Source organism: Calonectris borealis, chromosome 3 (genome assembly GCF_964195595.1).
Source record: "Calonectris borealis chromosome 3, bCalBor7.hap1.2, whole genome shotgun sequence".
NCBI lineage: Eukaryota > Metazoa > Chordata > Aves > Procellariiformes > Procellariidae > Calonectris > Calonectris borealis.
In genome coordinates, this window is record NC_134314.1 from 101068417 (window position 1) to 101094110 (window position 25694).

The following is a 25694-nucleotide window of genomic DNA, read 5'->3' on the forward strand; positions in this document are numbered from 1 at the left end:
AAAGTGTATCAGATGGAGAACAACATCAGGACCAAAATAAATCATCTTGACAAGACTCTGTTCGAGTCTCATGATAATTTCACTCTTAAAAAAATACAACGGTTATTGTACTTAGTTCACAGGTTTTTCAAGTCCCATAATAACTCAGCTGCTCATACAATACCACTAGTTTCGCATAAACCTTTGCATACTCTTGACCATTAAACAAGAAACAAAAGGATGCTAGGGACAAATGCTATCTTGAGCAACAAGAGTGATACTGACAATGAATATTTCACAAAAATCTCTGCGCAAACTCAGGGCAAGTGATGATGATGATGATGATTATTTTGGGTGCACATGTTCATTGGTAAAGTGAAAATGTATTAGCCTAAGTTTAGGGGAGAAAATTAAGCATACAGCAGCCATTTTTAATTACTACTGAATCACCTATTTGACTCCATAAATTCTATCATTTAAATTAGTAATTCTCTTACAGAATTCATGCAATTTTTCTTCATAACCTGGAAACATGCTACTATTTTGTGCATGGTTTTTTCTAGAGGCATGCACTAACGCCAATATTCTCTACTCTCCAGAAATAAGGATGATTTTTAAGAAATCCCAGAAAATACACAAGTGGAAACATTATCTTTCCAACCTCATTCACTCTACTTTGGGGCTTTCTCCCCATCCTAAGCCAAACGCATATGTTCCTGAACCTCTAATTATGTTCCTAAAAGCAACAGAGAAACACTGTACCAAGCTGCCTCTCCCAGCACGCAGGAGCTCACAGCCAGTTTTTCTAGCTGCTTGCTTGCAGATACTTAGAGGCACTGAGTCTGGCGCCCACCTCTGCCTTTCAGGAGCTGGGATTCAGGTCCAGACTCAGCCGTGCAATCTCTTTGAGGCAGTGCACCACAGTGTGTAAATCCCTGGTCCAAACAGTAGCAGTTTTGTCCATTTGCATTTAACATGTAGCAGTGTAACAAATGCATAAGCTGATGTTGCAATGGATACCAAAACAATTCGGTTTACTAAAATCCTTTTACTTTCTCATGTAAATTATGCCTTAAGAGAAATCTGCCCAAGAAAAGGCCGTGACAGGAACATGCGTTTGGTGTGAGGTGACAGATGAGCTCCTTCTCAGTCTCTAGGTCCATATTTTTCCTGGCATCCAGATGAAACACTGTCACCCCAACTACCTGCCATTGTCAACTAGCACATTTTAGCTTCTCTATACTTATTTTCTTTCCTGAACACTTATTAACACAGTCATGCTACAGATTATGTTTGACATTTCTCTAGAAATACTTTAATCTGTTTTAACTATGATTGTGACACCAGTATGTTCATTCACTCAGTAGGCATCTACAGTTAAAGAAAGATAATTAAGGTGCTTGGACTGGATAACCATAATCCTTTTACACTTTGATTCACAACTCAGAAAACCTGTTTGACAGACTGAGTATGAATATTCTGTATTCTGTTTACCTACGCACTTAAATGACAAAACACTGTAGAGGCACGTGAATTTTCCAGAGGTTGCTCTGAACTGCCAGAGAAGCTGTGAACAGCCATAGAATAACGTACTCTCATTACCAAATTCTATTAAACACTAATTGAAAGAAGTAAAAATGACCATCTGCATGACATTTTTGTAGGAGAAAATTAGCATAGAGGTGTCAGCAGTAAAAAAACTGAGAGGGAGAGGGAATTTTCAGTTTCTTCAGGATAAAAATGGACCACTCAAATCAGACCAGCAGGAAAAAGGAAGGATTATAAAGTATCTTAAAATGAACATGTTAACTTCAAGGCATGTTTCCACAATTTTCTGAAGTTGGAAAACAGTTGCTCCTATAAATGGTTCAAGTCTGATTCCCAAGGCCTTTCCTGCCATATTTGAGATATAGTTATAGATTTGTGAAAACAGTTGATAATGAAAAGCTAAGAATTAACAAGCATAACAACTGTTTCTTACCATTAGGAAAATAGTTATATCTGGAGAACATAAAATACTCAGTCTTCTTCCATTCTACTACCCTGGGATGTGAAGTAATTCAAGCACAGTAAGTAATTCAATTAACTTAAAAAGTTTAGGTTGATTAGGATTCGCATAGGTTCTTAAAGACAGCAGAACCTCAACAAATGAGCTCCTATAACAGTTGATGAGCCAACAGCTGACGAAAATGATTATTCAAAGGCTAGACTGGTAATTTGATAACAAATGAACTTCTCTCTATTAAAAAAAAAGGTAAACTCCTTTACACCATTTAATTTATAATAACTGTCTTGCTTACTAATATTTCATGTTTATAGCTTAATGCTTGAGCTCCACATTGAATGTCAGTTCACACAGTGAAATTCTGCCTTCACGATATAAGAGAAAGATCTTCTACTCATTTAACTGAATCAAGGATTTAACTCAGAAAATTAAGTTCCAGAAGAACTTAGTAACTTAACTTTTAATAAATACGGAATTTAATTTTAGAAAAAAATTAAATAAGTAAAATTTCCATGGGAAAAACCTTTACTATATATGTAATATTGACTATTCCATAATTAGACTCTGTCTTTAGGAATTTAAGTAGCAGAATTCAGTAGGAAAAGACTTCCTGCCTGCCAGACAACCCCACCTCATCCTGAAAACCCAACAATTCAACCACCTACTTCAGAAGCACATCAATACTTCCTGGCTACTTGATACACCCATTGAGACAGTCATTTTCTCTTAGTCCTCTGGGAAGCTTTCCTCTTGAGCGTATGAATGTCTGCATAATTATTTGTTTCCCTATGACAGGCACATTTTACAGCAAAATAACAGTCATTGAAAAGCCAAATACTATGTATTAGGAAACATTTAGTTAGAAGACATAGCTACTGAACTATCGTACAATTACAGCTGAGGACCATTTATCTGTATGAGAAATAATAAGGAATTGTAGTTTACATTAAGATTTCAGTTCTAAAACTCTATAAAATATTCTTTTCCAATCGTATTTTCTTGAACTTAACACAGCTATTTCATCCATGATGCAATTTTCAATCTTATGAGATGAATGCAGTGAACATTTTCTCCCTTAGGAATCTCAAAAATAACACGCAGATATAATACACCTGTTAAAATGTCAGTTCTTCAGAAAAACAATAGCCTTCCCTTCCCACCTTCATTCAATTCTGTTTCATTTCAGAACTGTGAAAGTGAAGAAAAGACAGCTTAGCTCAGTGCCAAGACTCCTCCCACTGTCCTGCACTCTATCTTGGAAGGACTTCTACGTTTACCATACAGTATCATTTTCCCCTCACAAAGATTATTAGTAGTATCTGCAAAGAAGAAAAATCTGAGCTCTCAAAATCAAGCAGAAAGAGTTGTTATGAAAATGTTTCAATTGACTTCAGTCTTAGATAACAGAATTCCTTTGGCTCAAATCCTAGCCTTTTCACAAAGCCCAACCTGAACTTAGTACAACAGAGGAAATCTTTTTCCTGGAAAGAAAGAGGCTCTCCAAGAAACGTGCAAAAAAATTTGCAGACAAATTACTAGCAGTTCCAGCAATCAGTGTTAGAATCAATTTCTTTTAATTACTCTGCATTAGAATTCAGCAAATTAAAGCTTTGCTGTCCTATAGTCTGATATTTCAGTACCAAAACCAGTGTAGTTAGAATATACTGGAAAACATTTCCTTTACTTTTCAGAAGTGCCAAAATACCTAATATGTCAAAATAACTCCCTGTAGTGCACTTTAAAAGCTATTTGAATATAAATTTCTCTCTGCTAACTACAGATGGAAACCCCAGCTTTTCCAAAAACACTCAGGGGAATCAGCCATGTCAGCTGCTAATGAATCTCACTGGAAATTGTGGAAAAGTTGTGAAAAGCTGCTGGAACTTTTTCAGATGCTTGTAAAATCCTTGTAAAAATCCTTTTCAAAACATATCAGCATGAGATATCCTACCTGGTATTAAACCATTAAACAGATTATCTTCTGTCAACATCTTTCCAAAGAACGGCACCGAACAAGAAAGCATATTGACTTTCATCCAGATTAAATGTGTATGTATGTTAATTACATATATTAGCTACACAGATTTCTCCTCTAGCTAATCTTCCAAACCTACAGAAAGCAGTTATGCTCACCCATGCGAAAACACAGTAACAGAAAGGTGTACTACTTTCGTACTTACAAAGTCTTGTCGAATGTCATTGAAGTCCTTGCCATACTTCTCCAATGCCTCTTCAAATAAACTAGCTTCTGATGCTGACCACTCTTCCATTTCATCTCTACACAAGACAGGCCCCCCAAGTGGCACTAGAACACTGATGGCACTGCTCAAATCATAGTTGTGTTTATGCAGTGTATCCATTGCATGAAACTAGAACGGAGAAGGACAGAATAAAAAACTTGTTTAAATAGACCGCAGTCCATTTCAGTTAACGCAAATTCAATGGCTTATTTTCTATAAGCCATGCAAGAAGCCTCAACTAATGCCAAATTTAGAATCTATCTTGATATCACAGGCTTTCTGCTGTGGAACATAGGGAAAATAAATTGTTTATTCCTTAATTTGGGGAAGGAAATGCCTTAATAAAATGTTTACTAAAAATGACATTCGTTTAGTAGTTCCTGCAAATTACTAGCAAACATTTCTAGAGAATCTTTAGTTGCTAGAAATTGGTTCCAAGCAACCCAACAGAGACAGTGGCATAAACTGACTGAGGGGCTATTTTCAATTAACAGAAGTTCCAAATGGTAGCTCAACAGCTGCCCAGACATCTATGTGCTCAGTATTCTCATTCCTGGGGAAGGAAGCCATTTATTGTTTTCATTATCATCATACTGAAAAACAAGCAAGACTTTTGCCCCTTGCTAAACTTTGTTGTCAGACATGGGTAAGTGAGGTTTCTTTGGTTACTTCACTTTCCTTCATAAAAGAGGAAAACAGAAAACGAACAAGTTATAGCATTTCACTTTAGAGGTAAGACTGAACGCTTCATATCAGTAACCAACGATGGGGAATATGAAAAGTAAGCAATTACATCACAAAGCCATGCGCAGGGAAATCGAGCAACATACAAGAAGCCTTTCTGACTCAGCGTCCCAAAGGCCCCCATCACCACAATCTTCAGTTGTTGTGCTGAAGGAGGTATTAGAGGTATAAAGTGCAATAATGTGTGTGACTGCATAACATGAGTCTCTCACCTGTTTGTCCCACCACAGCGATGAGCTGTAACTGTAGCATGCAATCTCTAACACAGCCCTAAACTCATCTTATGAGAGCGGGCACCCAAAACCTTTCAAGGAAAAAACACTCTTGCATTATGTGTCAGTATAGCACTTACAAAGCAATTGCAGTTGAGCTTCTGCATACAAATGTACAGCAAATAATGAATTCTCCTTATCTTCTGCCATCTCCCATGAGTGGCTAAAGCCTTTCTCCAGCTTTCAATATACCTCTTTGAAAGCTATCAAGCACAAGATTCTTGAATTGTTTTGTCTGCAAGAAGTAACGTCACTGTTATCCTACAGTATGTCATTTTACTTATGGTTCAAGTTGAATTCACCAGCCTTGAGAAGAAGCCTTCTAATATGTACTGAAGTATTCTAATACGGAAACACATAGCATAATGTCTAAAATCCATAATCTTCAGATTAGAGAATATAAAATGAAACCACGGATTTATTGCTTATCACTCCGGCAATGAGTAAGCCAGGCCTAAAGATTGAACTCTTACATGCGTTACCAAGGTTTAAACCTTTGTTTAAATTGCAGCCCTTGTTGAAAAGCAGCACATACTGGACATTTTCCAAGCAGCTGCTAAATCTGGATCTATTCACTGATACCAACTTTCTTAAAAATGACAACAGAAGTGAAGAAATCAGGATCTTGCTCTTGCCTTATGTTCATTTTTCCATCTATAATAAACATCTGATTCCATGAAGCTTTTTTTGGTATTACTAAAGAAAAGATTCATAATGAACTCTGTGGATAAGTACTGTCTTCACTGAGCTGTTCTGTGATAGAAGACCACTGACAAGTTCCCACAATAACACTCTCTGCCTTCTGCAGGTTTGTCAGCCCTTACCTGTAATCAAATTCCCACACTGCAGTAAGTAAATTGTGCTAGCAAAAACAAGAGCTGCCTGAAGACATTACTAGAGCCCAAGACAAAAAGTCTTGGAGTATTTCCTTTTTATCTGCTTTACCCAAGGATGAGAGGACTGCAAGAAACAACTAGTGGGTACCTGATACCTAAGGAGCAGAAGGCTGGGAAGAACTGTCATTGTCTCTCCCAAATAGGAGCTTGAAGGACAGAGGAAGAAAGACCCTTCCCTAAGAACTCTTGCTCAGACCATACTGTCCTGAACATACAAAGGGTCCCCACCAGAGGAAAGGTATTAGCCTCACAGACAGAGGGAACTCCAAGTCCAAATTTAAGCAGGTAAAGGAAGAAACTATCCACAAAGCTAAGGAAGGGCTGCATGGAGCTGGGAAGAAAGGGAATGACAGGGCACACTGCAAACAGGCTGTAACACACAGTTCCCAAACCAGCTGCAATTTCAGTAGTCAGTTAAATCAACCAGACTGAACTGCCTCCAACAATGCACTGAAACTGGAAACAAAGTATGGATTCTGTAATTCAGTAATCTTTTAAGCATGTTTATCTTAGGACCCACATATATGGAAGTCTAACAAAAATCATTAAAAAGATGTCGTTCAAAATGCAAAGGAAAAACCTGTTCATACTTTTCATTTTGAAGAGACATCCAAAACCAGATTTACATCCTTACAGTAAAGTAGCACAGGCTCTTCCAAACAAGCCCACCACAAGGAGCAAGTGATTCCATCAACCTGCTTTGCTTTAATGGCTCTCATTGTCAGTGTATGCACTACGCAATGTTTAGGAATCTGAAACAGGAAGCCTTCACAGTTCCTTTCTCTTCCCAGAGATGAATTTTCCTTATAAAATAAAACACTGTCTTTCAGAAGGCCAGAAATGCAAGTTTCAGTTGGCTGTATGTCTCACAAATCTTTATCACTGTAAGAAAAGAACATTTACTATCATCGAAGAAGGTAAACACACATTGTTTCATGTCTTTTAGTAGGGTTTTCTAGAAGCATTGGTAGTTTCCTGCCTTGTCTCATTACCTTTCCCATGTTTTCAAAATAAGGAAGCCTGAAAGTAGCCTCTCACTTGCTGTTAAGCTGCAAGACCTCCCTAATGTGTACATTCACTGCGAATTTACTCATGTTTATAACCTATGCATTTATTGTATTCTTTTTTAGTATCTTTAGTTTACAGTCATCTCTAATTGAAACAACTGATTAGGAATACCGGAAAGCCACAGGTGTGGTGTACAGAAATCCCATTAATAGCACTTCGGGTGCAAGGGTTATCTGCCTTGCATTAAGAATACAGACAGTATAATTTTCTTCGTGTTATGCACCTACATCCCTTCCAAAGCATAAATAAGATACACCACAAGTTCTGCAAACATCTGTACTAACTTTAACTGCTGCTGAAAATATGCTCCCAATTAACACGGGAACGTCTGAAAGAATAACAACTATAATGACAAATTTGTCTTTTCTTAATTTAGAAGGAAGTATATTGCCAAAGAGCAAAAAAGAAGCGTTTAAAAAAGCTGAGGGGGTAGGAAAATGAGAACGGACAGACACAATAATTAAACCTGGGGTGGCTCCTCTGGTGCCTCATTATCAGATATGCCTTTCATTAAGCGTAATGGAACTTAATGGATCTTCTATGGCACTCAAACACTAAATGTATCCCTTTATTAGCAGCACTGCACATGTACTTTCAAATAAGAAGAAATTGCTGTAAGGATGAATCTACGCTATTAATCACTGAATACAGTAAGAAGGATGCGCAATGTGTGGGATTTATTAGAAATTCTTAATCCAATGAAATCTTCATAAAATGAAGAATGTTAAACTAAAGAACTATTTTGATGGAGAAAAAAAAAAGCATTTAATGTGAACAGAATTGTGTTGGTAAGGCCAAACCAGCAAGCGAAACAGAAAACTCATTTTGAGTATTACTGAAAACATTACATTTTGCCACTGCCTCTACTACACTACCATAGTCCAGACTAAATCAGTTTCCTGTTTAATAGCCTTTGAGTACACCGCAAAATGTAAGAAATTAAATATTTTTCTCATAATACTAATGAATATATTTTACCTGGAATATAAGAACTGCCCTACTGAATCAGACCAGTCATCCATCTAGCCAAGCATTCAGTCTCTGACAGCAGCACCAAGGGATATCACTTAGAGAAAATACGCAAGTAAGTCTAACCACAGTCTCAGGTCAATTCCCATTTCATCACCAGCATCTACAAACCTTGGGAATGAGGAATGCCAGACAGTACACCTCTCCCTATTCTCCTCAGTACCCATTTATGGACCCATGGTCCATAATTTTTCTGACCCCTTTTTTTAACCTGCTCATACTGTCTGTTCCCACAAAATTTTGTCTAACTGAACTCCAGGGGCTCTCCAGCCACTTTATAAGGCAGTACCTTAACTATTTTAAACTGATCTGTTAGTTTCATCAAGTGTCCTCTAGTTCAAATACTCAAATATCTGATGAATAGCAGATCTACTTTGGCCTTAACTATCATCTTCATGATTCTGTACACAAATACTTAAAATAATAAACAACTCCTGCTGATGTCTTTGGAAATCTAAGTCAAACTTGATTCTACGAAACAGTAAGATTTTTTTGTTCTCACATAGTTTTCCTGGCATGCTTTTATTACTGTAGCACATCTTGTCATCTCAGCTAATATGAATATACAGAGACAAAACTTTGGTCTGTAATTGATATATTTTTAACTTTCTTTAGAAGATGCAGGTGCTTACATTACAGTGAACAAACTAAGGAAACATCCTAAGGACATCCTAAGTAAAATGTTCTTCAAAAAGTTGCTTACAAAGTCAGATTGCTTATACTTTATAAAATTTACTGACACATACATCTAGTAAGTATAAAACATCATCTAAACAATTTCATGTCAGCTTTATTACCACATACTTTAAATCACACTATTGATTAATTATACTGAATGAATCCCTATACAATGTGTATTATCCACTCTGCCGTGCAAAGTATCACATATGAAGGTATTATATTTAAATAGATTTCAGCTACTGTCAAGTGATTTACAGTATGATTACAAGGGCAGCACCAACATGCTTACAGAAAACACATAGGATTATCTACCATACACACACACACCTTGCACGCAGGGATCTAAAGGAAAACGGATATCTGGAGGACAGGGACTCTGGAGTAATAGATACTGTTGCATTCACAGATACAAAAAAATGTAGGGTTTTTAAGAAGCCACCTACCAGTGTGATGTCTCGGGAAGCAGCAGCTGCACTCATGTGTAAACTAGGTTGCCTGACGGAACTACTGCAGTCCAATGCTCGAGCAAACGTGCCAACCGCACTACAACAGAGAAACAGTAGACAGTAAATGCATAGAAAGATGTAACCTTTTTATTATCAGACTATGTCATATCTATAAAAGTGTCCTTTTACAAATAAAAGTCACATACTGTTACTCTTAAGATTTCAGATCTTTGCTAACAAAAGACAATTTGATAAAGACAAATCACCACACACTGCAGGAAAAACTCTGACCTTCTCCCCCAAAAGTAACAACCTACATATAAGAACAGCAGCATGGAAACAAAATACTTGGAGAATTCTAATGTACCAACTTTTTAATGTACCAATTTTTTATTATATATGAAGTCACAGATCCTACTCAGTTTGGGTTTTTCAACCGTGACCATTATTTTTAAAATTAAAAAGCCACAACGCTGTTTAACAAATTACAATACAATTTAAAAAACAGGGTTCACTCTGTTCCCATGAGGAAATTAATAACATTTTATTCACTTCATGCATGTCTACTACTTCCATTAGTGAGGCAAAGAAAGCATATTAGCTTAGTCTAAGGTACCTGCAAAATAATATTTTTGTCACAGGTTTTAAGTAATAATGAAATAAAGGATCTCTCAGCCAACTTAATAAAAGCATTCCAGCATTACTGAACGGACACGTTCTTCTCCAAACCTTTACTTTTTTTTTCACTTTTGTTGATGAATTGTGTATGGCATTTATTATACTTACCACAGCAACAAAAGATAATGAATAGAGATGGAGAATTAGTGTGATAGTGACTCTTCTAAACCGCAAACTTTTCTTGGAAGCCTATCTATGTATCATCCACAGTGAAGGGAAAGATGCATAAGAGAATTTGACTGGGCTCAGCATATCATACAGGAAATGAGGAAAGATGCAGCGACACGTGTGGAAGATGATTAATTAATAGAACAGAAGTTGCTCCAGTACCCTGAGTTGCGTAATGACCCTTGAGGTGCATTTTGTCACTATGATATTAGAAAAACATTATTTGTTGCAGTTATGACATGATATAAGTCCTTCTAACCAACTCACCTAACATTTTTAATACAGTGTAAACTTCTGGACTAAGGACTGGAGCCTCACTCAGCAATTACACTCACGCAAGTTATAAGTGCGGAATTACACCAATGAGGAATGTCATTGACAGAGATCAACACAATGAAAGTGTCACATACTATAAACCTGATATTCAACAATAAATCTAATGTGCATCAAGAGTTTAACTCACTAAGGTGAATTATTGATCGTGGAGAAACTGGAAATAACATCTGTTACGGCAATTTTATCTTGAATTTCAAAACATTTAATACTGAACGCATGTTTCGGTACTTGTTGCCAAAAACTTGTAAGACACAAGTTAAGATTCAACAGCAGTGATTCACACACTCCAGATATTAACTGCTTAAATTTCTAAAGGTTGTGGAATAAATAAGTTATATTCACAGTTGTTCCACAACCTTTGCTCCCTCTTTGCAGAGATGGCAAATATGTGACAAGAACACACACACACATTCCATTTTCTTTTTTAAAAGGTTTGGCAGTACATAAAACAGTATTTGTCCACAAATCAGTCCCAAGAATAAGGCTCTATTGTGAACACATTTCCTGATAGTCAGTCAACCCCTTTAAACATGCTGGCATTGATAAGGGTTGTAGCTAAACAGTCTTTCCTGTGATCCTTCTGTTGCTACTGTTCAAACCAGTAAAGCTGCATGCGGCATGACTGTATTTCCCTTCTGCTGCTACCTACTAGCTTATCTTCCTTTTGCATAATTAACACTATTTTCTTTTGACCATATTTCTAAAATAAAATCAGAGTATGCTATGGAAATTACAAAGAGTATGTCCTCACAAGTCACTCTCTAGCACATCAAGAGAGTGACTTCTCTTGTGCCTTCCAACTTTTTAGGCTGACTTCAGAGCCCAAGCATATGTGAATTATGTTGCCCAGTATGTAAAGTCAAAATTAAGACACAATATAAAGCTACATTTATTTCGAGTGAGTGATAAAAGAGATAAGAATTGATGCACTAGTTGACATCGCTTCAGTGCTGTACTGAGTAGGAGAGGATCACAACTGTCAGAGGAATGCTGCGTGGGAGTGTGGGATACGTGAGTGCAAAACAAATAAGAATCACCATAAAATGCAGGCAGTGTGCCATTTGGGGGGGGTGGGAGGGGGGACAGGGGTGTGAGTGTCTGCGGCTATATCTTGAAATCAACGTAACTTCCAGTTCACCTTTCCCTGGAAACTTTTGAAAAACAGTGAATTTTTCAGACGATCCAAGCAAGTGTAGGAATGCTAGAGCATTTGGCTGTTAAATAGTAACTAGTCTCAAAACTTATCAGTGATATACAGTGCTCTGTATAATCTAGCCATGCAATCCAAATTCAATATTAATTTTAGAAATCATTAAAATACCTTAATTTTCATGTTTTTCCATTTAAAATACAGATATGAGGAACATATTGATACAAAGGTCAAACATTTCCTTTGTCATTTTTCCTTGCATGATTTTTTTCTAATAATAACACCAAAGAATTATTTTTAGAATGTCAAAATGAAAAAGTAACTAACTAACCAATGCCTAATTCCAGAAAACACACTACTGTCTTCACCTATCTGCTACCAAAATAAAACTCAGTATTAAGCCAATGCAGGCTGAACAGTCAGACCCTAACAATTCATTTTTTCTTTTAAGCAGACTCTTTAATGTAAATGTTTCATTACGTTGGCAGAATCCAAAGAATAACTGTAAATATTTAATTGAAACTATATTTAATTCAACAACAATAATAAACTCAGGTAACCAAAAAAATGTGCTCAGCAAGCTAGTCACAAATTAGTTACTCAACAAGTAATTAAAGTACTGAGACTTCAAACAGAAACCAACACTCCCCACGCCTCCCAAAATAAGCTAAAGCCAAAAGGCATACAGACAGTGAATTACACAGGTGGCAGAGAGATGGACAAGAATGATAAACAATTGGTATTACCAGCAGAGAGATCATTCTTTGCACAGGCTGTATCGGTAAGCAGGTATAAAAGCTTTAAGGGCTAGACCAAACGATCCAGTGTTACCTTAATTAGGTTTTCCTTGTTTTAATTATCTTAAAGACCAGAACCAAGAACGTTCTCTCAAGGACTTATAACCGACAACCATACAAACCATACAAACATAAATCAAGATAATCTGGTGCCAGGATCTAAGACTATGGAACAAATCCACAAATTCAGCAAAACTCAACAATATCTATGTCCAAAAAAACCTGACAGTGAACTCTCCAGGGATGAAGTAGCTCATCATCATTTTGTTGTGCCTATGGGCCCTACATTCAGGAGAAACTTCAGATTAGGTACTGAACACAGAAAATACATCGCTCCAAATTTCTTATCACTCAAGTCTAAGACATTCAAGGAAGTAATTGTTCAAATTTTTGCATAAGATTAGTATTACTAGTAGCCAATGAAATTATGAGGCAGCAAATGCAAGAGACTGTTATAACACATTTCTAAAGATTCAATTGCTCATCAGTAACTAGTTCTGAAAAGGGACATTATTTACCAAAGAAAATCTGGAACCACTGTGATTATACATCAAGATAAAAACAGTCACTAGTCTCCCCGGTAGCAACAGCCGTCTGGCATCAAATCAGATCCAGAAAGTTCTGGATCCAGGCCAGTAACTCTCTATTTTCTTCTACCTTGTATTCTCAAAAACCCAGCTGAGACAGAGATCCTTTTTAATCTGAGGATGTTTATTTTAAAATTGTTCACTTTTATGCACTGTTTCTCTGTTTCAGTGATACGAGATGAGTAGTGGATATATTCTGGACAGATCTGTTTAAAGCAAACCACCTCAATGCATGAATCTGCAAATTCACAATTTTCCTCACAGATTTGCAAACTAATGAATGAAACCTACGTCTCACCGGAGAATTAACATTTTTGAGGAAAATAATTAAGTGGCTCTTTGGTGGCTTCCTATCTGCTAGGAAAGCTTTTTGTTTTCCTTATTATTACAGCAATGTTCCCTTTCACTGTAAGTTGGAAATGGTCCTAAAAGATGACCTCTTAGACTGCTATCAATAACAGCACTTTATAAACAGCCAATTAATATCTGATTGCTCCCTAAGAGAGTCTCGTGATACTTAAAATCTTGGAAAGAAGGAAAAAAAAAAAGCTTCTTCAGGGGAGATATATGTCATCAGCACAATATTAATTAATGTTGAAAAATACCCCTGAGATTTTTACCACTGCATAATGCAAAATCTGACATGAAGAACATATTCATGGTAAAATGATGCCGTTCCAGAAGACACATTTTCCTTGCATTTCTAAACAACTGTCTGTACAGTGCTATGCTTCATTATTATCACTTCAGATACTTAGAGTGCAAAGGGAGATGACATGATAAAAATGAAAGTCACCTGCCACTATTCTTTCTCTGAAAGACTCTCAAAGTTAGGGTCAGGGGTGGCATTATATATAATGTCCCTACGCACCACAACTAGCCTTCAGTTTCATTACTAAATGAGTAGAAATGGAACATATGTGAAATCTTTATTATTCAATAGAAATAGAATCCGATACATACAAGTAGTTTAATTCACAGGATCATCTGTACTCCATGCTGCAATTTCAGTCACAGAGGAGATTTACAACCTCCAAAAAGCAGGTCCATGAAAATGCTGCTGCAGAAAGTTGTTTTTTTTTTTTATAATGCAATAGATGAGAATTCATAAAAAAAGGTGCAAAAAGAAATTCAGCTCCAAGTCTGAATAGTTGTTTTCAAATGAATTTGGTCAAGAAGAAATATAGTAACACAAAATGTACAAAGGAATAAACATAGAATCATAGAATCATAGAATCATACAGGTTGGAAAAGACCTCTAAGATCATCGTGTCCAACCATCAACCCAACACACCATGCCCACTACACCATGTCCCTAAGGGCCTCATCTACACGTCTTTTAAATACATGTATTGGCCAAGCATGACAGACAGGCAGAAACACAGTATTTTTCATACTCCTAGTAAACCTGATGTGAGCATATTTTTCCTTTTTATTGCCAAACCATCTGCCTACCATTAGATGCTGTAATTCACCTTGCTAGCAAACACCTAGTTCTGCGAGTGCAGCATTGGCATCAAGATTTTTCATCATCTTTACCACATAATTTTATGTTGCAATTCTGTCATTAAATTTCACTACCTCTTTAATGAACTCCAATTCCTCTTACTTCTCATCACCTAAAGAGAATCCAGAAGCACACTAATATCGAAGCTTTCATGTATTTGTATTTTCATTGATGAGCTTTGGCAGTCTTGTCTACCGCCACTGACTACACTGAATTATCTTGCAAGAACAGAGTATTACTATTTGAGCATACTTTTACATGTTTTTTACTTATTGTTCTCAGTTGACAGATATATTCTTTTCCTCAATATGATGAAAGACACATTGCTAGTTGAAACTGCACTGTGTTCCCTTCCTCACTGTAAGATTAATTCATGTAACAAATAAACCTCCATATACCATGAGCATTTATAACTAAATCAACAGTAACCAACAGAAAATGAATATAATCACTGTCTTAGAGAAAATGAAAAGTGGAAACAACACAGGAAGCATCAAGCTCCAATTCAAAATGACTAACACGTAATTTTCCATTCTTCTGTGATTTTACATCAAAAAATAAGCAGTCATTCAAATGAAGAGAAATATGTTATGTTAGCCAGAGGTATGCAATGCCATTTTAATTTCAAAGTAATCAAAGAACAAAATTTTAAGGTAGAGGTGCAATGCTTTAAGGCTATTTTAATTAGTCTTCAAAACCCTGTTTTGAAGTTGGAAATACACTGGGACCACAAATGTCTGCAAAATAGCTTGATTTATTAGAGAGATATTCCTTCCCAAAGACTATGCTAATAGTCTAGTTAGACGAAACAGACTAAGTTGTTAACTATTTCACTGCATCATAAAGTACATAAATGGAACTAGAATGTACCCAAAACTTACCATGTACTGAATTACAGGCAGAAGGAGGGAACCCAGGCGACGGGGGGGGGAATGGACACAGGTCCCTGCTCGGGGCACCAGGCAAACCCCCGCCCGGCCTCCCTCACCTCAACCTTCCCAGTTGCCCTTACAGAACAGATACGGGGCTCTGGAACTTGAGAGCCAGACGAACAAGGACGCAGATGAAGGCCCATCCAGGGGGTTGCCCGAGGCGAGGCAGCCAGCCCCACAAATTACGACTGCCTCCCCTAAGAAAAAAAGGAGGGTAATTGTCATAGGTGATTCCCTTCTGAGGGGGACGGAGGGCCCAATTTGCCGGCCAGACCCATCCCACAGGGAAGTCTGCTGCCTCCCTGGGGCCCGGGTGAAGGACATTACTAGGAAGCTCCCTAGTCTCGTGCAGGCCTCCGATCACTGCCCGCTACTGGTTATACAGGCTGGCAGTGAGGGGGTTGCAGGGAGAAGTCCCGAAGGGATCAAAAGGGACTTCAGGGCGCTGGGGCAACTGGTGGAAGGATCGGGAGCACAGGTGGTGTTTTCCTCAATCCCTTCAGTGGCAGGGAGGAATACTGAAGGGAACAGGAAAACTCATCGGATCAACACGTGGCTTAGGGGCTGGTGCCATCAGCGGAATTTTGGCTTCTTTGACCACGGGGAGATTTACACGGCACCGGGCCTGCTGGCAACGGACGGCGTTCAGCTGTCTCACAGGGGGAAAAGGATTCTCGCGTATGAGTTGGCCGGGCTCATCGAGAGGGCTTTAAACTAGGTTCGAAGGGGGAAGGGGGTAAAACCAGGCTCACTAGAGAAGAGCCTAGAGACGGCACACCAATGTCGGGGGAGAAATCGGCAGCCAAGATCAAGTGCATCTACACCAATGCACGCAGCATGGGCGGCAAACAGGAGGAGCTGGAAGCCATTGTGCAGCGGGATAGCTATGACTTAGTCGCCATCACGGAAACGTGGTGGGATGAGTCTCACAATTGGAGTGCTGCAATGGATGGCTATAAGCTCTTCAGAAGGGACAGGTGAGGAAGGAGAGGCAGTGGGGTAGCTCTGTACGTTAGGGAGTACTTTGACTGTCTGGAGCTCAATGATAGAGATGATGAGGTCGCGAGCTTGTGGGTAAGGATGAGGGGGAAGGCCAACAAGGCAGATATCCTGCTGGGAGTCTGTTATAGACCACCTAGCCAGGATGAAGAGGCAGACGAAATATTCTACCAGAGGCTGGCAGAAGTCTCCCAGTCGCTAGCCCTTGTTCTCGTGGGGGACTTCAACTTTCCGGATGTCTGCTGGAAATACCACACGGCAGAGAGGAAACAGTCGAGGAGGTTCCTGGAGTGTGTGGAGGATAACTTCCTGACGCAGCTGGTAAGGGAGCCTACCAGGGGAGGTGCCTCGCTTGACCTGCTGTTCACAGAGAAGGACTGGTGGGAGATGTGGTGGTTGGAGGCCAGCTTGGGCTTAGCGACCATGAAATGATAGAATTCTCGATTCTTGGTGAAGTAAGGAGGGGGCCCAGCAAAACCGCTACCATGGGCTTCTGGAGGCAGACTTTGGCCTGCTCAGGACACTGGTCAAGAGGGTCCCTTGGGAGACAGTCCTGAAGGGCAAAGGGGTCCAGGAAGGCTGGACATTCTTCAGGAAGGAAGTCTTAAAGGCGCAGGAGCGGGCTGTCCCCATGTGCCGCAAGAAGAATGGGCAGGGAAGGTGACCGGCCTGGCTGAACGGGGAGCTCTGGCTGGGACTCAGGAAAAAAAGGAGAGTTTATCCCCTTTGGAAGAAGGGGCAGGCAACTCAAGAAGAATACAGGGATCGCGTTAGGTTGTGCAGAGTGGAAATTAGAAAGGCAAAAGCCCTGCTAGAACTCAACCTGGCCACTGTCGTGAGAGACAACAAAAAATGCTTTTACAAGTATATTAATGACAAAAGGAGAGCCAAGGAGAATCTCCATCCTCTACTGGATGTGGGGGGGAACGTTGCCACCAAGGAGGAGGATAAGGCTGAGGTACTTAACGCCTTCTTTGCCTCAGTCTTTAATAGTCAGAGCACTTATCCTCAGGGTATTCAGCCCCCTGAGCTGGAAGACAGAGACAGCGAGCAGGATAAAGCCCCTATAATCCAAGAGGAAGCAGTTAACGACCTGCTACGCCACCTGGACGTTCACAAGTCTATGGGGCCGGATGGGATCCACCCGAGGGTACTGAGGGAGCTGGCGGAGGAGCTTGCCGAGCCGCTCTCCATCATTTACCAGCAGTCCTGGTTAACTGGGGAGGTCCCAGACGACTGGAGGCTTGCCAATGTGACGCCCATCTACAAGAAGGCCGGAAGGAGGATCTGGGGAACTACAGACCGGTCAGCCTGACCTCGGTGCTGGGAAAGATCATGGAGCGGTTTGTTTTGAGGGCGCTCACGAGCCATGTCCGGGACAACCAGGGAATCAGGCCCAGCCAGCACGGGTTCATGGAAGGCGGGTCCTGCTTGACCAACCTGATCTCCTTCTATGACCAGGTGACCTGCCTAGAGGATGAGGGAAAGGCTGTGGATGTGGTCTACCTGGACTTCAGTAAAGCCTTTGACACTGTCTCCCACAGCATTCTCCTAGAGAAGCTGGCGGCTCACGGCCTAGACAGGTGCACTCTTCGCTAGGTAAAAAACTGGCTGGATGGCCGAGCCCAGAGAGTTGTGGTGAACGGAGTTAAATCCAGTTGGCGGCCAGTCACGAGCGGTGTTCCCCAGGGCTCAGTACTGGGGCCGGTCCTGTTCAATATCTTTATCAATGATCTGGACGAGGGGATCGAGTGCTCCCTCAGTAAGTTTGCAGACGACACCAAGTTGGGCGGGAGGGTAGGAAGGCTCTGCAGAGGGACCTGGACAGGCTGGATCGATGGGCCAAGGCCAACTGTATGAGGTTCAACAAGGCCAAGTGCCGGGTCCTGCACTTGGGCCACAACAACCCCATGCAACGCTACAGGCTTGGGGGAGAGTGGCTGGAAAGCTGCCCAGAGGAAAAGGACCTGGGGGTGCTGGTTGACAGCCGGCTGAACATGAGCCGGCAGTGTGCCCAGGTGGCCAAGAAGGCCAATGGCATCCTGGCCTATATCAGAAATAGTGTGGCCAGCAGGAGCAGGGAGGTGATCGTGCCCCTGTACTCGGCACTGGTGAGGCCGCACCTCGAATCCTGTGTTCAGTTTTGGGCCCCTCACTATATGAAGGACATGGAGGTGCTGGAGCGTGTCCAGAGAAGGGCAACGAAGCTGGTGAAGGGTCTGGAGCACAAGTCTTATGAGGAGCGACTGAGGGAACTGGGGTTGTTTAGCCTGGAGAAGAGGAGGCTGAGGGGAGACCTCATGGTGCTCTACAACTACCTGAAAGGAGGTTGTAGCGAGGTGGGTGTTGGTCTCTTCTCCCAAGTAACTAGCGATAGGACGAGAGGAAATGGCCTCAAGTTGCGCCACGGGAGGTTTAGATTGGACATTAGGAGAAATTTCTTTACTGAAAGAGTGGGTCAGGCCTTGGAACAGGCTGCCCAGGGAAGTGGTTGAGTCACCATCCTTGGAAGTATTTAAAAGACGTGTAGATGAGGCGCTTAGGGACATGGTGTAGTGGGCATGGTGGTGTTGGGTTGACGGTTGGACTCGATGATCTCAGAGGTCTTTTCCAACCTTAATGATTCTATGATTCTAAATTAGCAGATAGAAAGAAAATGAAAAAAAATGGGTCAGGTCTACGGCTCTCAGCATCTGTCCAGACCAGAGCCTACAACTCTTACCACATTTCAGTCTGGCCAGGACCATGTTTGACTCCTTGACAAATTAAAAGAAAAAAAAAAAAAAGACGGGACTATTATGTTATACACGCAATAGGAAAGTTTGTATTTCCTAATACTATGCAATTTGGAACAGAGTTAGAGAACATGAGATCTCACAAGGAAATGAAGTATTCCTTGTATATTAGGAATGATAGAGACTGATGACTGGAGAAAACAGGGTGCATCTCTACCGGTATTTTAGTTCAAATTAGGAATGGAGTTTCAAAGCAACTGTCCCCAGCGTCTTTATCTACTCGACTTTAACCAACATCAAAAGTTATCTTGTAGCATACAAACTGGATTTCCATTAAGTTAAACAGTAGTTCCACACACTCATAGATATTTAGTCCACAGGACCAGATTAGAGTTAGCCTAAAAATAAAACTGCTCAAAATGTGCAGTGTGGATGCTAGGTCCTCAGCACCAAACATTTCAATTCTACAAATCCATTTCTTCTGTACTGTATTATTTGCCAATGTGGACAGATCTAAACTGTTGTTGCAGCTTCTCAGCGTCCTGTTCTTTGAAGCTAGTAGACACAGAAGAACTGTTGCCAATATATATGACAGAACAAAAATTGCTTGATGAAGCTGTATCTTATTTGAATGGAGTAGAAAATGGTGTTGGAATTCTCATTGCCAGAATATAAATGACAGCGCATTACCCAAAAAACAACTCAAAACCAGAATACATTAGTCTGATGCCTCAAGCCTCTCCTAACAGATACTTTTGCTAGTTCAAGCAAGAGGCCCTTGCCCAAATTATGCTTCAGTAGTAACAGTAAGGTACTTTCAAGATTTGTAAATCCACAGTCAAGCAAGACTACTTAGGGAGCTCAAGGTTAAGGATCTTCCTGCTCAAGTACTCTCACGCTTTTTTCAAAATCTCCATAAATTTTTCTGGCACTGCTACCTCTAATTTCTGGACAGGATAGGCATATTCTTCTACTTTTATATCCAGCAGATTATTGCATACTAGGGCTGAGTGACAAGCCTAGACTGACCAAGCGTATAAACCTAGAAAAAAGGCCTCTCGCTCCTGAGACAGTAAACAAACCTTGTAAGACTGGGAAAGCTACATGCCCTAGGCCAAATATAAATGTTCTTGCAAATGGGCAATACAAATACAAAAAGAGAGTGTTTAAGCACCTTCTAAAGAACCAACAAAGCCTGCTTGTGTGATTGAAAAAGCTAAAGCCTACAAGGACAAAAGCAACTCTTCCTTCAACCAAAGCAGACTGAAAAAACTGAGAATACTCGATGCCTTTGATGCAGCATGTAAAAAGGATCACGTGAAAATGCTTTTAAAATTTCAAATACAGATAGCATACACACACTTGACCAAAATCACAAATAGGAATGCGTTTAGGAAAGAGTTCTTATTGTCAGAATTTCAAATTTGCAAAACTAAACATAACTTCCAGGAACCAGAGAAATACCATTCTCATGGGAATCCCAGCAGGCACCGCCGATGCCCAGTGAACTGCAGTTAGGCCACAGCAGAAATATCTTCTGAGTCTGTAAGCACAGTTTACCAGTTCATAATACCAACTCCACTGTTACTCAAGCAGCTTTTAATGGTCCAGTATAACGAAAGCCTTTACATGCAAGCAGACAACATACTGAATTTAAAGCTGGCACAATCATCATAGGAGAACTGTTTCTCCAGAAATCGGTGAAAAATCTCTCTTAGATGCACTTAATGCAACAGAAATGTGATCTTGCAGCCTATGAATACACGTATATAGGAGCTTGGAAATAGTTTCTATCAGTTCAAAAGCAGCTTACAAAGATGAATGGAGTTTTGGGGAAGAACATCAATAAAGTGGTACCTGAGTAACATCTGATTACAGGTGGTCATTAGTGATTGCCTACCACAAGATCTTGGATAGCTACAATTAGTCAGCTATGACCAAGACCTATTCCCGCCATAACAGAAACCTTTTTACAGAAATTCATCAACTTCTAAACAAATGCAACCTTGGTCAGGGCATTGCACAGGATGTCTTAAGTAAGGGGACAAAGAGAGAAGAATGTTTTTCTCTAAAAATTTCAGTTATTCCCTGTCATTTATTCTCTGTCACTTCCCAGTAGACTGCTTACTGGCACACTCCTCTGGCAACATTTTCAGCTTCACAGTATACTACTTCAGCTCCCCAGAGCGGCTGCAAAATGCGGAGTGGAGGGATGTGAAGACAATGAATGAACTCCTCAAAAACGCACGTAATCTTCACACAGATGGTATTTTTAAGGCACCCCATAACGGTCTGCCCATACATATCCAGGTATTATATTGTTGGTGATAGTAATAGTTCTGTTTTCCGGATTCTGTTCTATGGAGCATCTACTAGGCATTGTGATCTTCTGAACAGATGCATGTTCACACCCATACCCCTCCAGCTTGTTTGGAAATTCAACAGGAGCAGGCAATTTTTACAACTGTATAGAAAGGATACAGCACTACCAAGTGGGGGAGAAAGAAGAAACCCAGGTGGATCAGCATCTGAACTGTAAAATAATAAATCAGCAACCCATTTCACCATACACAAGCTGGAGAATATAAAGCAACTTCTATTTCCTTCCTGAAATGCTTTGTTCAAAAGGGAGAAAGAATAAAGAACAGAAACTGGAAACAACATAAAAGGATTATTTGCCTCAGAAGATTTGAGACTATGCTCTGCAACCAGGTTACAGAAAATACAGGAGATGGGGTGATTCAGGATAAAATCCCTACATTAGCTGTGATTAACAGTTCTCTGCCATCATTAGAACAGCACCTTTGTACTATATCTGTAAGTATGAATTACAGGACAGGCAAAACATGCTGTATCTTATGAGTGTCGAGTTGTCCTTCAGTAAGAATTCTATAGAGTTTGAAAGTTTTTTTTTTAAAGTAAAGAAATTATTTTTAAAGGTATTTATTAATTCCAAGGGCTTTGATGTTCCTCTCATAAATCTGCATAATCATATGTTAATTTATAAAATTGAACCGACCAGATTTTTTTCACTAATGAAAGGCATCACTTCAAAACTTTTATTTCAACATTCATCCAAAATAATTGCACTGCATGTTATTCAGTTTATACACAAATTGGGCAAGTTCTGCATCCATTTTGTTTGTTAACATTTTCTTTACTTCTACTCTTAACTTTATATTACACTACAAAATACTATAGTAAAGTAAAAGTACTATAGTAAAAGACTGAAATATTAGCAGTGAAATCCTGTTTCATTTACTCTGAGGGGAAAACAGACTGATGTCTACATTTAAAGTATCAAATTCTACTATAACCTGACATACAGGCAGCGTAGCATTATTCCAAAATTCACTCTCTTTTTCTCCCTTCTGTATTGGTAGCTTCAATAAATATGCAGAAGATTATGGTTTGATTTTCTCTTTTAGCTAACTGTGGGAAAGAGAAGGGCTCACAAAATGGCAAACAAGTTGAGTAACACGATATAGGGGAATAAATAGTCAGTAGGAAAAGGAAAAGGAATTTTTTTTATTAGAGGATTTTAATCTTACCGTGCTACAACTAAAAACTGGTCAATCTGACGGTCAGTAAGGGGGCTATCTGGATCCCATACTTTTACTTCCAGCTTTGCCTGTTCTCTGTCATCTAATTCTCCTGTCAAAAGGTAGATGGGACAAAACACTTATTACTCACAATGTTTTTTTCTGTGTATTTCTTGCACTATGTTTAAAAGAGACATTGTACATTTTTAAACACACACACAGAGTACTTAACAATCAGCAGTTATCCATTTAAATTCCATAATGCAGCATCAGTAAAATAAACATCTTCCCTTAACATCAGCATTTCAATTTAAGGAGGCATTCTTAGGAGGTGTAGTACCAAAGAACTTTAATAAAATGTGATTATAAACTTGAAACCATAACCTAAGTAACCAGTGGTTTCTTTAAATTACTTCTCAACTATATCAAAGTTACTGTTTCACTGAAGCCATATTAAAATTAATTTACACTTAACCAGCTTTAGCAATTAAATTCTATCCAATTTGCACTCTATGCCCCCAAAACAAAAATAATGAAAAAACGCTGTCTACTTAATTTATTTTTTTCACCTCTTGCTCTCAGCCACTACATTATCTGTATTGTTAACACAAATCATAATATTAAAATTGCTGTGTATGTTGACTAGTTATATCCTCTTATAAAATAACATATAAGGCTACAACACAAGAAAGTTATAACATACTATATCATGATTTCCCAACTCTGTTTGTCTGAACAGAGTAATTTGTGTACATGCACGTGGTCGAAACAATGGTTTTGGTGGTTTCCAAAATTTAATTTGCCCTGTATTCATTATTAAAAGAGTATGGCATTTGTACTGCTTGGAAGAACAGTGAAGTGTGAAGATGCTACAATGATTCACATTCATATGGAAGCCTAAATCTTGGCTCAGGATTTAGGCTTCCAAATGAACCAATAACTTCTACTGCAAAATGAGAGACATTACAGAGGCTGATCAGGCAGGCAACACACATTCTACTAGTAGAAGATTTACCTATGAGATGTGGCCAAGACATTTGGGGCCACAACAAGGTGACAAGAGCAAAGTTAGAATCATTGTCTTCCTTGGTATTTTAGAATACGAGCATGTTCTTCCTTCAGTGAACATGTGAAAAACTCCAATGTTTAGTTGGATGCCAGTACTTTTATGAGCTACTACAAGAATAAAAACCTGTTCTCAAATACAGCCGTTCAATTTCCTTTGAAAATCTAGGCTGTGTAGGTACCTCTCTGAGCACACAGAAAATCACTTTAGTCTGTGTTATTTCTTATGACTTAATGAAAACAGCCAGTCTAAACATGCATAGTATCATCAAGACATGAAATAACCTGTACACTTAAGAGTCTGGAAGCAGACTGCAAACCGAGCACTGGCTTTTCTGAAATCTGATCATATATGGCGAGTTTCTCTAGCACATTCATCCTGGAAGGAAATGAAAATGTGGTATATATTTATCCCTACCAAATACACCAGTTAGAACTGCACCATGCTGTCTGGCTAATGTTTCAGGAACACATTTCACAGTCACAGTCTCAGAAGAATAAATTACTTTCTTCTGATACGCAGGCAATAAAGAATTGTCTGCCTAATGGGACTTACGCTTCTGTTTAAGCTAATTCGCATCCAGTACGGGAGACAAACTGTTGATTTCTGGCAATCCTGGGCAGGATTTTAGGTCTATAAACTTATTCAATGGACTACACACTTGTCAATACATTCATTTTTTCCATCTGTGACAGACACGTTGTGGGTGATGTTCTACATTTTATACATTATCTCTGAGCACTTCATTTCAATTTAATATATAGTTTTTAAATATCTTTAATGTTAGTTAACTGTTTCAGAACATCATAACCTGGAGATCATAATTCTAGAAGTATGACAAAACCCAATACTCAGGCAGGATATACTTCTCACAAAGAGAAAACATCATACAAGCACAGCACAAGTATTCAAACAAAACATGTCACTCTCCTGAATCAAGTTTGCAAAAAGATGAAAAAAATTGCAATACTACACGTCTTACTCCAATTAGAGGTAATTAAACAATTGCTACTACAAAATGTTGTTCTAACTGTTGATGAAGGTAAATTTGAAATATTGCCAAACAGTATTTTGTAATGGCAGTAGACATAAACAGGATAGAAGTAATGGAATATTTATACCAAAAGAATCCAAACACATATAATGTAATATTTGCAATATTAAATATTACTGCAACGATGGTAGACAGAGAGGTTTCCAGAAGATATGTGGTCTCTGCCAAACTGCACTTACAAAAAATGCTTCATTCCCGCTTTTCCACTTAAATCGCAGGATATTATCACTTGAACAGGAAGAAAAGTAACCTAAACAGATCAAATCATCGAGGCAGTCAAGCAGTGCTGTAGAAATCTTTGAAAAGTTGATTTCAGGAATAAAAATTTTATTTACTTCCTTTGAATGTGCTGAAAGAATCAGAATAGGAGGATCACATAAGAGAAACAGGTCTTCCTTCCAGAGGTCTTCTTTCAAAATAGTAATTATAAAACCCCCTCTGTTTTCCTTGAGCTGTCTGTCCTTAGTTAATCATGCCTGTACCTTATTCTATAGGATTTTTAACGTGGCTGACCCCTTTAAAACTACGACAACTATCTCTCTGTTAACACCTCTACATTTCTCTTTTATATTGTTGAACTTGACGCAGAACTACAAGACATTCAAACTGAACAGGCATCAAAGCTGCCATAGTATTAATTCCTTATACTGCAAACTCCAGGACACAAATGGAATGGGGGAGTTTAACTTTTAACATTTTCAGTGTTGCATCTGAGAAGGTTCTCAGGTTCTGTTTTACAAGTGTTACCTTCTCTCACCATCACCAACATACCAATTACAGCTT

At 39.2% G+C, this 25694-nt stretch overlaps 1 protein-coding gene across 2 annotated transcripts in view; it reads right to left on the reverse strand.

Moving 5' to 3' along the window:
• Window positions 1-25694, reverse strand: part of MTA3 (metastasis associated 1 family member 3) — a 148326-nt gene that overhangs the window by 68610 nt on the left and 54022 nt on the right. For both annotated transcript variants that reach the window (XM_075146936.1, XM_075146937.1), the window contains exons 7-9: window positions 22801-22903; window positions 9358-9457; window positions 4165-4353 (exon numbers count right to left, since the gene is read on the reverse strand). In XM_075146936.1, coding sequence (XP_075003037.1) covers window positions 4165-4353; window positions 9358-9457; window positions 22801-22903 — 392 coding nt within the window. The remainder of the gene's footprint in view (window positions 1-4164; window positions 4354-9357; window positions 9458-22800; window positions 22904-25694) is intronic.